This window comes from Triplophysa rosa, linkage group LG17 (genome assembly GCF_024868665.1).
Source record: "Triplophysa rosa linkage group LG17, Trosa_1v2, whole genome shotgun sequence".
Taxonomy (NCBI): Eukaryota; Metazoa; Chordata; class Actinopteri; order Cypriniformes; family Nemacheilidae; genus Triplophysa; species Triplophysa rosa.
The window spans coordinates 5,185,074-5,200,403 of NC_079906.1; the positions used below are offsets into that span (position 1 = coordinate 5,185,074).

The window sequence follows — 15,330 nt, forward strand, 5'->3', positions numbered from 1 at the left end:
GGCAATCTTTATGTTGGTTTGACAAAGCCAGACCTGAAAGTTTAACAGTAGTATACCGTTAACAGGTTAACAGTGACACAGTCATATAGATGTTGCTAACATGTTTTACCGTGTAGACTGGTGCTGAAACAGATGAAAAATGATATTGATAAAAAACAATATTAATAATGCTAGAAAGCTTTCCGTAAAATAAAATAAACAAATGAGAGACCAGTCAGAGGGAAAATGAAACCTTATTCCATTTCTCTTTATTTTAGAAAGAATATCACGTGTGAAAACATTGTAATTGTGGTAAAACACGGACCACAGTAGAACCCCATCACATCATTTTCACCCACATAATAATTCAAAATAGTGTCTCAAGAAAAATCATTGGGCAAAGCCACTGGTTATTACAGTCTTACGAGGCTGGGCTGATACATGCAATGGACACGACAAGAGTGTGACAGTTTACGACATGGCACAGAATAATAAATACATTTTTATTTTGAGTATTAAGGGTCTGTATGAGTGTCTAACTGTATTTTAAAACCATCACAAATTTCCTCATGTCTGTCTAAATTTGGCACAGGAATTATGTTTTTCTTTTTTAATGAACCAAGCATGGATAATTATACCACAGCAAAACCTAATTGAAATATATGTTTTTTAACTGCTTTTTTGTTTGACATGACATCATCAGCTCAGCTATTCCTTTAAACAACCCATAAATTATATTGTAAAACAATACAGGCTTAAAATTTGCCAGACCTGAAAGAAAAATAAATCACAGGACAAAGAAGCTGATGTGCCTCTAAGAAGGTTGTTTCTTCATCTACTGTACATAGGAGTGAATTCTACACCAGAATAATCAGCACACATGGACGGCTTATTTCAACATTAAGCTCATGACTACTTAGAAACAAATCTATTCTGAGCTAAGCGCCTTGACTGAAAGCTGTTTGTAAAAATCTAATTTTTAGGCATGCGAGTACAGTCCATTTAGAAAATCACAACCAAACTACTAACGGACAAATTAAAATAGTGTTAACAGATACAAACACCTCACAGCAAAACTGGACATTGTATGTGCATGAATAACAGTTACTGTGTGTGTATGGGACCAAACAAAGCGGAGTTTAACAATAAGGATGTGCAGGAAACTTAACGTTTACCAAAAAGTAATTGGGTCTTTCAATGTCTTTCTGACACGTGCAAAAAATGATATGTATGGGAAAATCCCTATTATTGAGCTCGTACTAGCATATATAGACAACAAATTATGTTTGATGAAATAACAATACATCAAAAGCCTGAAAGAAACCAACAGCTCACGTCCTATTTCACATAGGTAAAGAAAGTGCTTTAATCATTAACATCTTTATGAGCTCATATTATAGTTAAGGCAAAAACAAAACCCTCTGAGCAACTATACTAAAACAACAATCGCCCCCTCAAAAGCTCATTCATTCCCATAAAACAACTTTCACATTCATGAAAAAAGCAGCGAATACATTCTTTCGTTTAAAAATATACATATTGTTTCCTTCCCTGTTAGTCTAGTAATAGATCGGAGTTAAAGGAAAAACAGAAAACAAAGGGAAACTCTCAACAAGAAACTGACTGCTAAACTACAACAGGCTGTTAATTTAACCGAACACAACATATGGAGAACTTCATTTTTGTATTTGTATGCTTCAAACGTGAATGAAAATCATGAAAGCTTTTTTCCAACATACCTGCCTGCTGTGACATGTTATGAACAGTTATGATTATTAATATCATTTTTTTTATGCGAGTTACTGATAAATGGTGTACACTGTACAGTGTTTAAGAGTGGTAATGACTGCCCCAAGACGGAGAGTTTCAAGATAAAGGTCACAGTTATTTCGATTCATCCATCAAGCTTCATCTGACTGGACTTTCTCACTGTAAAAGAGAACAAAACAATATTTTAATTTCATGCTTCAAGAACAAAATTCAAGCTATTATTTGCTGTGTTTTGGTTTATGAAACCTTGCTACGTGTATTGACTAACCGTTTTATAAAAGCAATAAGCCCAGTAAAGACTTGGTTTATATAACAGCAAAGGTGGTTTAGGCATGTTGGAATTGCCCTCTGGAGTCATTTGGATAACCTTAATGATAAATGGATGTATTTTCTGGAGTTTTGTCATCTTGATCCCCTTTAGATGATATTATGACCACATTTCAATATGAAATGATGCAATTGTGTTCAACTGAGGAAGTGAAGTCTTATACATTTGTGATGGGTCAGTAAGGCTCAGTAAATTGTGAGAGAATTCTATTTAACTCATGTTTTAAATTAGTTACAAAGTTACTGGCAAACTCGCTTGACATTGTGTTTTATTAGTGAGAGCAATTGTATTCACATTTATACAACAGTTCTGTCTGGTTCGCGAATCTGATTGGCCGAGAGCCATGCGATATTCCACCAGTATCACCACCGTCTGTATCACTCCACCACCGAGTCGGACTTATGAAACTGACAAGCGCTTTACATAACAGAAATTGCCATGTCAACTTACTACTGTAAGCAAGCGCATGTTTACATTAAAAAACCTACTCATTCTCGGCGAGTTGCCTTTTACAGTCTCTCTCTTTCATTCACACACCTTATTTTTTCTCACTAATAACTTCACTGAAGCAGCACTGCGCAAATTTAAAAGAAGTGACGGTTTGGAATTAGTCACAGAGGTTTGTTTAACTGTATGCCGGGCTGGAATATGTGACGGAAGAAAGAAGTTCCCCATTTCCTTTAGAAACCAAAGGGTTTTTTAAGACACTCTGATGTTGTTTATGGTTTAATCGACACACTTGTGCCGTCAAACTGTTCTATAGATGTAATGGCGATATTGCAAAATTGTTGCTTGGCTAGTGGTAATTCTAAACCCTGTGTGCCCATATTGCTACTTACATGCTGTTCAAGTTTTTGGTAATCAGATGTTTTTGGTCTCCGGTATCCTCTTGATCTCCGGCCCTCAAGAAAAAAGGCAAGGATCTGTAAGAGAGAAAGAAACAGGTGTTTGTTTCACAACAGACAGCCCTCAACATTTCTATACACATGTATAAAAATCACACGTAAAGACAAACCTTGCGCTTGTTGTGATTTGCTATGTAGAGCCCGGCCACCACTATAACAGCACACACGAGATAGGCGAAGAAATGGCTGTTCTCTGGACTGTCCTCTATCTGACGATTGTCATTCCCGTTCCTCTGTTTGCTCCCAGACTTATTCACATCTTTGCGGTCGGGCGCATTATTATCAGACTCCAGTAAATTCTGAGCAAAATCATCACCATCGTCATCAATATTCTCCCCACCGTCAAATGATGGAGTGGTTTTCTCTTCTGTGGATTCTTTATTCTCATCTTGATCGCCTTCATAATCAGTTGTCCTATCATCCTGATCGACATTCTTATCAGCCTTCTTATCATCCTGCTCGGTTGTCTTAACATTCTCACCGGCCATCTTATCTTTAGTGACCGCCTTGGTGTTTTCACCAACCTGAATGATTGTCGTTTCCTCACTGGCCACTTTATCAACCTTAACAGTGGTCTTAGCCTCCTCATCAGGCGCCTTATTAACCTGAGCGGTTGTTTTAGCCTCCTCACTGGACGTTTTTTTCACTTGATCCGTCGTTTTAGCCTCCTCACCGGCCGCTTTATTAACCTGAACGGTTGTGTTTTCCTTAGGATCACTGTCTAGAGGATTTTTAGGTGTCATCAGCTTCTGTACATCAACAGCAGATTGCATTGGTGAGGTCTGCTGTGGTTCATCATTTCCTTTCAGAGATTTCCCTGTATCATCGCTGGTATTTTCCGGTGGAACGCTGGTCTTCACTTGATCTTTATTACTATCAACCAGAGTATTTGATGGTTCATCTGTGCCACGTTTTGTGTCCTTCTGCGGCTCATTTAGATTTTTTTGTTCAACCTTATCTGCTTCTGGGGTGGGGGGTTCCTTATGGAGCAGATTTTCTTGACTACTTGTTAGAGCTCGGTCTTCTGGATCTTGGTTTTCCACTGGAGCACTGGCCACTGAAAAATAACACAAAACAGGAAACTATAATAAAAGCTCGGACCTCAACACAAGGTTGTCGCCTGGTACAGATAGATCAGGAGAATGTACCGTATGTTCCTACTGAATTATAAGGAATCTTCCTATTTGTATATCAGTACGATTTTTTATATATTTTTTTAAATGTCACACCACAGGACACATTTACGGTACATTTATGTAAAAATGTTTATTGACAATATAAGTAAGCCTGCATATTTTCTTAAACATTAGCTTTGACATTAATTTACATGCATTTCAGATATGTCTTCTTTGAGTGAACTATTCTACCAATTCTAGACTCCCAAAACAGGAATGTGGTTCATCCACTCTTGCGCACCAACCCTATAGATGTCAATCATGTGATGTTGGATGGTCATTTAACACGGAGTAAAAATAACAGGAGAGACGTTTATTTGATCAGTGATATAACGCACACAATGTCGATGATTAAAGTGCTCTAACCATCCATTACCTCAACAGAAATCCCAAACATTAACACCAGTTGACTTTATAACTGTTACATGAAGACAGTAACTTACCCAAAGACAAGCAGATCAAGAGAACACAGAGTGCTGTTAAACGCATCGTGTTTTCGGAGAAGAGAAGAGATGGTAAAATAAGATAAAAGAACAATGCTGTGATTTCAGTACAAGTGATTGTGACAGTAAACGCCAATGCAACGCATCCGATCCAACAACTTCCGTGTTGGCACAAAGGGCAGACGTGTAGCGTGTAAAACGCGGACTGGATTCAACTGCGGATACACGCGGAGTCTGACGTTCAAATGTGGGTGTGGTTTAAAAAATTAAGGCACACGATAGGTGCGTTCGAATATATTAACTTCATAGATCTATAACGTCATAGATTATATATCTTTAATCATTTTTGGGATATTTACATTTTTATAATTAAAACATGATGTTTGAGTTTTTCTATTGTGCTTTATGTTATTTTGTATTACTCTTGTTTGAAATGAGTTTTGTATGGTTTGCTTTTGACTTCAACTTCAAACTTCAAACAAGTTTAAATCGTTTTGGTGGCTTGCAACATTCTGAGGAACAGTAGCTAATTAAAATAAATCATAATTGTAAATCTATACACCGATGTTATTCTGTTCCTAATTTAAAAACCGTGAACACTTAAGTTTCCAGCTAAAAGTTTCCCAAAATATATACTGATGTCAATATACTAAAATTTTGAATGATATGAAAAATAAATATATTGAAACGTTTTATATGAATTATTCACGTAGGCTATACATTTTTGAAGTACACAAATGGAATTAAAATAAAATAAAATAAAATAAATGCTTAAAAATAAATAAACTATAAAAAAAGAACGCTGCGGCAAAATCTGGACAGCAGGGGGCACTGTAAGACCATTAAACTATTAAGTCTTGAGCGGTCACAGGACTGTGTATTGTGCAAATACTTAGTGCCAAAACAGTATTTCATCGATATAGTTATCTACCCCAACAGCTAGGAATAGACCCACATGTGAATTAGAGTAAGTTAAACTTGAATGCTTAAAAGAAATCGAAATTCTTTCATTTCATTTATTACTGAAGTAAAACACATTCGAGTGACTTTTTTAAGGACCAAACTTAGGTTTGAAATCTGTGCATGCAATAGGATCGTCTAGAGACAAAGTCTAGCTTCTCCAGAAAAGGAAGACGCAACCGATTTTGGATCTAGACTAAGCAGAATGCCAAATTCTGAAGTATGGCTTGAACATCATGTCACTCCAAAAGAGAACAGTAATCTACAAGAAGACAGATTCTTAGAAGGCAGACTGGTCCAGCAAATTTATAATGCGTTCTAATGTCTCTTTCACAGCAGATGCCTTCTTTTATTTAACACCAAGACAGAATGCTTTAGGTTTCTCCAAATCTGTCTGGTTGTTTTAGAGATATAGTTCACACAAACCATATTTATCCCATGGCATGACTTTCCTCTATGGAACATTCTGCTGTTTGTTGTCATCCATACAGAATATTGTGACCAGGGGTCAATGCCAATGTGGGTCATTTACATCAAAATAACGAAGGAACAGATGTCCAATGAATAATGTCTGTGACTTTCAGGTGGTTTATATGCTTTCATTGTATGTGAAAAAATATTTTTAATTCTTATACTACAAATGAGGGTTAATTTATTACCCACAGCCTCGTTGTTGTTTTACCCCACCAGATCCCGTGTAGAACCAACGTAAATATGTTCTACAGCAAAAATCATAGGCGTAATGTTTATCTAGCATGACCTTACCAACTGCTGTGAATAATTTGTTACGGCAACCAAAGATCTTGCACAACATGCAAATCATGTTAATGTTAATGAATGTTTTACTGCTCAGCCAGAGACAAAAAACCCTGCAGCCTCAAATTCTCTACCAGGTCTAATTATAGTCCTGACATTTAGTGCTGAAAACCATCCCTCTTATTCTTTATCTGCATTTCCCCCTTTAAGGTCAAATGGAGGTAAATAAAACATTAAGCGGCAGTTGTGGGCACATCGCCAGGTCTTACCTGCCTTCACAGGGACCTGCCAACACAGACTTTGCCAAATGTAATGAGAGTGTTGATCAAACAATCAATGAATGTGATAACTGAAAACGGTTCGATGAGGTGCAGACAACAGTTTGCTGTATTAAATCACTGCATGCTGTATAAAAAGAGCACCAGAATAACTACAGGCATTCAATGAGTTGTTGTACACAAACAAATAAAAAAACATAAAAGGCTACAAACTCATTTAGTCTTATTCATTTTTAGTCTTCGCAATACAATAATATTGGAAATCAATTACATCCGCAATGTATACATGGTTCAGTCAGTGAATAAAGTGTCACTTCCATGCCCGCTTTCGGGTCACACAATACGAATGACAGTCTATTAATTTCACGTTTCACTCAAAGTGATTTATGTATTCTTTTGTTTTAATATTGATTGTCGGAGTAGAGGAATGTAAACACAATGTCAAGTGATTTTGAAACATCAAAGGCCTAACCTGGCACGGATGCAGGATCAAAGCAGAGCCCACCGGCAGAAGCTTGGCCGGGGGCCAGTGCACTCTAATGAGCTGAATTAACATGTATTAATTCTGACCTTGTGAGAAGCAGACAGATGTCTCTTATGAGAGAGAGTTCACCGCACACTTCTTTGTTCCATACACACATTTAAAGGGGAAGGTCTCCTGTTGGGTCCCGATGGCTGCATCTGATTATTACATACAGTATGAACCCCCCTAAATGAAAGACATAATAGGTTAGATCCGTGCAGCATTCAGGTTGCATGTATTTGTGTGATTATTGTAATAAACAAAAGTACAGTATACAGATTGATGAGCATCAGCATTGGCAATATTAAAGAACTAGAATATTTAAGAATGTTTCACTCCATTTGTTTGCGTTTACTGTTTATTCTTCTTTTGGAACTGTTTTGTTGGTGGCATTACAAATCTGCTGATATCAGTGGACTTTGGTTCATGATATTCCCCCCAAAAATATTTAATCTGTGATGCAAAATTGCCGATATTGTAAAGACCAATTATTATTCTGTTCTTTTTTTTATATATTCGAGTATGTTAGAGTATCTATATTTTTATTTAAAGAAACCATTTTTTATTTATAATCGTTGTCTATGTTATATATTAATTATTTATATTTTATTACAGGGCTGTAACCACCATATGCATTTTTTTATATTATTGGTCAACTGGCATTGGTTTGGTTGAACATATATAGCCTACATTTAAAAATATGTAAATATCATCAAAACGAATTCTGCATAAAATGTGTACACTTTAGATTCCTAGTGTTATTTAAATCCTATTTTTATTCGGATTGCTGTTTTTATTAGATCTTTTTCTCTAGAGACTAACATTTCTAGATTCACTTTTCACATTTTTTTATGTATACATATTTTGTTATTATAATTGTTATTTTGTCTTAATATGTTCTATTACCCGCGAGAAAAGTGACCTTAAAATAGCTTGCATTCCGCTACAAGTTGCATCATGTGCATAACTGTGTGACCACTAAACAAGCGGAACAAACAATTTTCACTTGAATTGAAAATGTCAAAAAAATGACTGAGAATAATCTAATCTAGCCAGCCTGGTCTCATTGGAATTCGTCACTATTTTACGTGAATGCGAATCGTATGTGTTAAATATGGATGATAAATCGATGTTATGGTATACAGTCCACATGGTAAAGCAATGAAATGAAATCAAATTAAATAACTCAGCTGTGCCTGCAACTCCGATGGAGTTAACGAGCACTTTTCCAAGAATTGACTCCGAGAAAACAAGCTTGAGAGAATAATCACAGATATCCTGGCTCCAGCCAATCTCTCTAACAGGCCAGTCATATTAAAGTCACTCAGGCTGGCGCGCGCGCTCCATTGGTGGGTGTACGGAGAATAGGCGAGCGCATCAGAGTCCAAGCCTTAAGGAGCCAGGCTTTCTGTGTTGTCTGACAACTCATTACCTTTAATTTGGTTGATGGCTCTAGAGCTACGGCTACACACAGACACGCGGGACCCCAGAGAGCATTGCAGAGCCCGAGATGATGCAAGGCATATATTTCCTGCTTCCCTAATGACTGCCGAGCAAAATAAAATATAAGCTTTTGTGTGCACGCGCGTGTGTGACTGACAGGTTTGTACCTCACCTGAGGGCATAGTGGGAAATGAGCGCTCAACGCGTGTCAACCTGTCTGTCTGCGCGCGCACGAGCGAGCGCACACACCTCTTGTCATGCAGTTTGTGACAGAGGGAGCAGTCAAACGGTGTGCTGTTATAACAGCTCATGGTTGAGTCATATGGAAACTAACACACACTGTAGAACATCATTAAACAATTAGTGATAATGATGCATTGCTTGTCCGCAAACGTGGCTTGATTGGCTTTACTGCCAGCGCGATGCGCGTCATTTAGGAGGTGGCTATGCCTCTGTTATTGCGCATTCAACTTTACACCGATGCTAAAGCGCTACTTCTGCTCGATTTTATTGACAGGTTTGTAGATTTCGGTATAATCGCGGTGTCACCACCCCGATGCCGCGTTTGAATAGACCACCACCCTATCCCGTCACTCGCAGTGCAGACACCCGCAGGAATACGAGGTCTGTCAGGGGTGTCACCTACGGCCCGTTTCCCAGCTGCGGGGAAAGTGAAAGGGACCGTTCTTGGCATCTCCACCCGTTTCTAAAGTCCCCAAAAAGCAGAGGCCTCTACCTTGTGTATTTTCCACTAATTGAAAAGACTAATGAGATCCCTGGAGCTCCATCCTATTACCTCTCACTTAATTACAGTGCCAGCAGCTAGCCAAACCACAAATAAAGACGCAACGTGAGAAAAAGCCAGAGCGAAGGCTGGCTTTGACCTGCTTTCGTCGTTGATTTGGGACTTTGCATTCCAGGAAGGAACAGATGTCGATTATTTTTTTATCCGTGTTTATTTTTGGCAGTCATTTTTGTTGCTCTGGCTTAGATGTTTATTTTCCAGTGCGGTTTGCCTAAATTCCACCTATTAAAGATTTAACTCTAATTCCTCTCACATATCAGCAGGGTTCTTCAGTACGTACACTTACTGCAGTTTATTGTGCTTTAATTGTTTAAAATCGCCTGCTCGTTTTAGGCAGATTGTGAAACATGAGAACTAATAAAAAAATGGATGTGTTATTTGTAACAACCTTGAAAATACCTTTTTGCTGAAAGAATACAGTATTTCTAGCTTGATGTGAATGCATGTTTTTTTTTTGGTTGAAAAGCCATTCACAAAGAGCAATTGAGGGGATGTTTACGCAACACTGTTTTCAACAAAAACATGCATTTTGGCCGCTCTTTTAGATAGTAGCGTTTTGGAAGCCTGAAAACGGAATTTAAAGTGCAAATTTTTTGAAAACACGTCTTTGTGTAAACCACAAAAACGTGAGTTTGTGACAACGGTGATCTCGTGCGCATGCGTAATAGGTTCAGCACTGACGCTTTTTGTATACATAGTTAGGTGCTTATAGAGTTAATTACTGGCCTGTCATGCATAAAACGTTTTTTATTCTATTTCATGTCCTCTATACAAAAGTAAAAAAAGACGTATTTTACACATAAATGCATTCTTTCCGTTTTAGTACATTATTTTTGTGTAAACATACCCTTAATTTGACTGTAGATACCTGTAAATCATTTCTCCTTTTTCCCCAACAATCGATGTCGCTTTAAGAATTTATTATACATAAGTAATTGATAATTGATTCAAAAACGACATGAACAACAATTTTTAGAAACAATTTACAAGTTTTATTTATCAAGTTCACACACTTCAAAACTGGGGTAGAGGGGGGGTCGTTGCAAAGAGGTCTAATAAAATTGCCAGTACTAATTAAACTCCAAAACTACCATTAATAATTACAGGCAAGCTTAAAATTATTTTGTTCCGTCTTGTCTTTTAAAAGTAGTTTTTAATACATGTATTCTTTATACAAGTTTACTGGATAAATGCATCAAAGAAGAAACCAGTTCCAAAGTAGACATTACAAAAAATACATTGTTTTATACAGACACAGAAAAGCAGATGATCAAATATTGACCAATAATATTTATTTTCTTTTCACTTATCAAAAAAGTTAACCTGACATCTATTTCTCAGAAAGGTAAAAAGCAATATACAGCATTATTTAAAAGAGAGAACGAGAGAATTGCTTTTGAAGAGTCAGTCGGCTGATTTGGTTACTAAAGAGAGCGGCTGAGACTGGAACAAAGCATGATGGGAGTGAAGGGCAGCCTGATGGAATGGGGAGGACGGGGACAGGAGGGAGGCATGCAAAGAGGCAAAGGGGAGTGGCCGAGAGAGTAGGGGCGGAGTCAACTGACTGCCTGAGGAGCTTGTAGGTCGAGAGATGCTTGGTTGGGAGGAGGAAAATGTTGAAATAGATGACGATGGTGATGGTTTGGAGAGAAGAGAGAAATGAGGATGGTGTTGACGATCGGGCTTGGTGGTGAGTGACAGCGGTTGAGCCTGCTCAGAATGAGTAGGGGCCGGGGCGGCGGGCGAGGCCAGGGCAGCAGAGGGCGTGGCCGGTGAGTCCAGCATGCTGCTGTGGGAGGAGGCAGGGCTGTCAATCATTTTCTCCTGAGGAAGGTACTGCACACACGGCTTCTTATTTGGCGCTGAGAAATCTGAGAGGGAACAGAGAAGAGGCATAATGAATGGGACGAATTTCGGACGGTTCGGAATGCTATCTGACACCATGTCTCAAGTGAATGTAAGCCAGGAATGATAAAACCACAGCATTCGAGCGGCACTGCTAGGGGATACGAGAGGAAATTTAGCCAAGTACTTGATATTCTATGCAATGATTGCATGACACAAGTCACGGCAACCTGAAGTACAAAATTATTCACAACCTTTAAAACTTATACACAGGTGAACCATTCGAAAACACGCCCGGGTCACATTTAACCCCAAAATCTCAGCATTAAATCCTTCACAATACATTTATATGAATTAACTCTAATTTAATGAATACGACCATAATATATAAAATGCACTTTATAATAAAAAAATGCATGACTGTGATTTTTTCACATTACAGTGAAGATTAAACAACCTAATGCTCTGGGAATGCAAGTAATCCATATTTTACTTCATTTGATTTTGGGCTGAAACAGGACCTTGACAGGTTGTGTAAAATGCACCTATACCATACTGGTCACAACATGGAAATGGAGTCGTGTGTACATCTGCCGACATCACAGTGTTCAAATGGAAGTCGTTGGTCGTGGGTATGACCACTATGAAGGGACTGCTGTGACTGTCACTGGCTGTCTGAGGGGGCGTTCACACAGGATTCGTTCTTGCAATAAAAATCAGTGTGCTCTTATGCACATCCTCCATTGAATGTAGACACTCAATAGTCATATCCTGTCCCCTGGTTCATAAAATACAGAAATATAAAAAATCCCCTGGGATGCATGTCAAAAGATCTAAAAACACGGGACTCTTAGCGCAAGATGCAAGACGTATATGGGGGGGCCATGAACCATTAAAAAAAAACCCAGCGCTGACAGAACGCAGAAACGTGTCCTGTGTGAGCGGCCCCTGAGCCCGCAGACATACCTGCCTGTGCTAGCACTGGACTTCATAAGCTGCATGTCACAGAGCAGGAAGGAGAGAGCGAGGTTAGAAACGAATAAGGCGAGATAGAAAAGGCTGTGTGAGTGTGTATATCTGTCCTCACCCTCTGGTGTTGAGTCTATTTTATTATCTCTCTTCCTCTTCTTCCGCTTACCCTGCAGAGAAAATAATACACAGCGAGTGAGCGAGAGAAACAGCGCGAGAAATGGAGAGACAGATACAGTCAGCAATGGTGAAGGAAGGCAAAAACAAAATAAAAAGTTTATGAAAAAAACACTGAAATTTAGTGTCAATCCAGCAATGTTTATTTCGCTTTTTAACTTTCAAGTACAATACAGAGACCAAAACACTGAAGCTTAAAAAAAAAACAGACACAAAACCATAAACGTGTCAATATGACTGGTGGTACAATCTTCTGAAGACATGCAACAGCTGGATTGTTTTTTCGATAAATCTGATAAATCAAACCTAGTCTGAATGATCGGTACATAAACCATACAAATTCTAAATGTGCCAAAAAGGTAAAGCGAATGTCAAGATAAAAAATAACTTCAATTTCTGTCCATATATGACTTCAGAAGACTTAAAATATAGTGCGATATAAATCGTATGTACCACCTTTATTGGTGGTTTTATGAAATGTGTCCTTTTTTTTAAAGCGATACTCCACCCAAAAATGAAAACTCTGTCATGAATTCCTCCAACCCCAAGTTGTTCCAAACTTGCATACATTTCTTTGTTCAGTTGAACACAAAGAAAGATATTTGGCAAAATATTAGCCACTGATAATTCTGGGACATAATTGACTACCATAGTAGGTTCAATTAAAATGGTAGTAAAGAGTGCTCCAGAACTGTTTGCTTTCCTAAATTCTACGTGTGTCAACAGAACAACAACAACAACAAAAACTGATACAATCATTTTTCTACTATGGTAGTCAATGATGCCCCAGAAATGTCAGTTGCTAAAATTCTTCCAAATATCTTTCTCTGTGTTCATTAGAAGAAAGAAATGAATACAGGTTTGGAACAACTTGAGGGTGAGTAAATGATGACAGATTTTCCATTATGTATACTTGCAAGCAAAAAGAGCAGCAAGAACCTTCTTTAAAATCTCTTCTTTTGGGCATTACAGAAAAAGTTGTGCTAGTTTGAAACATAAGAATGTGAAAAAAATAACACAATGTTTTAATTCTATACTAAAGGCAGCTGTGTGTGTATGAGACTCACGTAGTTATCTCGGGCAGACCAGCCGGGGTAGAGTTGAGAGTGCAGCTGCCTTTCTTTCCTGGCCAGCTCGTAGTACTTGGCCTGTTCCTCTCGAGATAGCGAATGCCACTGCGAACACAAACAACAAAGTCAGCCAAAGGCCCAAATACATATACTGTACACAGAAAAGCTGCGTACACTAGCAAAAACAGTGCCTGCATTTACACCTATATCACGTGACCACACAGTCATGCAACTTGCAAATCTGGTTCACACGTCCTGTTTACACTTGATTTTCAAAGTCCCTAATAAACAAAATTGCAGTGTTGAAGCTTTTAGTCTGCGTAGTCTAAAGCTTTTACGGTGGTGTTTAAATACAAAAATGGCGTTTAAAAACGAAAGCGATCCTCGTTTATACAAATGTGGGCAACCATGCCTGCGTATTCTAAAGTCTCAGTTTTCGTCCGTTTACATAGAAACACAACCCTGGAGTTTTCAAACTAAAACAGGGTCTGCAGCGTTTCCAAAAGTCCGGAGCAGTGTAAACGCCAGGCGTAACCGTAGCGAGAGTTATTTGTGCAAAATGTGCAACCTCTCTTCCACTTAAGTAAACCAAGTAAAGCACTACACAGATTACGGTCCTATCAAATGTTCTCTAGATTGAGCAACACTACTACACTATTTGGACCAGCAGGTGTACTAAATGAGGTCACACAAACACAATTCGCTCACCCTGCGACCCAGGATTTGGTTGATGGCGGCGCTTTCCTTCAGCGTGCATTCGGCCACCACTTTGGCCCTCATCTCTTTCATATACAGCATAAATGCATTCAGAGGTTTCTTTATGTGTGGCTTTTTGTCCTCCTCTTTTTTAGTCGGGCCTGGAGACTTCCTGCAAACATAAGACAGGTGGTTGTTAATCATGTGTTGTATATGTGTATGTGTGTGATGTGTGTAAGGGAGTGCCAGTCAGTAAGAAGTGTGTTTACCAAAGTGGTAAGTGCTAAACATTTTATTTTCCAAAATATTCAGGTTTAGCACTGGTTTATGGTATAATTAAATGTTGCAAATTTATTAACATCGCAAATGGTTTGCCATAACATTGTCAGATTTGTTTTTATGTACTGCAACAAAGAATTGTTGTTTCCTTTTAGAAGTTGTAATGATGCTTTCTTACCTCAGAACGAGTGTAATATAATATATATATATGTTTGGATCCAAAATAACTAAAATCATGTATTTTTATTGTGCATTCCAATTAATATCAATCAAACTGCAGCTGGTTTGTTTTGATTTAAGCCATAATAACTCACAAAATACAGCCAACTAACACAATAAAAACATGATAACAATAAAAAACATGATTTTTGAAAACTTTTAATTAATCTCTTTAAGTTATCTCATTTTGGAACCAAACTCTTCATATATATACAGGGCTGTACGTTAACTTTTTTTTCGCACATAGCACCGGTGCTACAAAGTTTTGTAGCACAGGCCAAACAGTTGTAGCACAAGTATACATCTGTTATCATCTTTAAAAAAACAGAAGTGCAGGTCATCACATAAATAGATAGGTAAAAAGGACATTAAAGTTATACAAATGGATAAATTAGGGCCATATAATTATTTTGTTTTTACCAACTTATTTTTTTCCTTTTAAATTTTTCTGAGTTCTGTATTTTCAATGCTTTAATATACAGTAGTAAATACATTTGTCCATAAAAATACTGCAATACACTATAGTATTTCCTACAGTAAACTGCATAAAAATTCTTGTGTACCATAGTATATATGAACCTTACTATAGTAAATATTAAAGTATACTGTAGTGTATACTCCAATTTCTAAATTTACTACAAGTTAATTATTTTATCATCTGGACTTTTATTTTGGCGGGCCGTCACAAAGACAAAAATAAATAGTGTTGC

At 37.8% G+C, this 15,330-nt stretch overlaps 2 protein-coding genes across 2 annotated transcripts in view; both read right to left on the bottom strand.

Moving 5' to 3' along the window:
* Positions 1 to 221: 221 nt before the first annotated feature.
* Positions 222 to 4,787, bottom strand: tgoln2 (trans-golgi network protein 2). Its single transcript, XM_057356624.1, has 4 exons — positions 4,601 to 4,787; positions 3,093 to 4,039; positions 2,917 to 3,000; positions 222 to 1,908 (listed from the first exon to the last, which is right to left on the bottom strand). Exons 1-4 carry the CDS (start codon positions 4,644 to 4,646, stop codon positions 1,906 to 1,908), a joined length of 1,080 nt encoding a protein of 359 aa, XP_057212607.1. The 5' UTR covers positions 4,647 to 4,787; the 3' UTR covers positions 222 to 1,905.
* Positions 4,788 to 10,349: 5,562 nt separating this feature from the next.
* Positions 10,350 to 15,330, bottom strand: part of tcf7l1b (transcription factor 7 like 1b) — a 63,165-nt gene continuing 58,184 nt past the window's right edge. Inside the window, exons 9-12 of the mRNA XM_057357057.1 lie at positions 14,135 to 14,294; positions 13,424 to 13,531; positions 12,298 to 12,349; positions 10,350 to 11,236 (exon numbers count right to left, since the gene is read on the bottom strand). Coding sequence (XP_057213040.1) covers positions 10,770 to 11,236; positions 12,298 to 12,349; positions 13,424 to 13,531; positions 14,135 to 14,294 — 787 coding nt within the window. The 3' untranslated portion in view covers positions 10,350 to 10,769. The remainder of the gene's footprint in view (positions 11,237 to 12,297; positions 12,350 to 13,423; positions 13,532 to 14,134; positions 14,295 to 15,330) is intronic.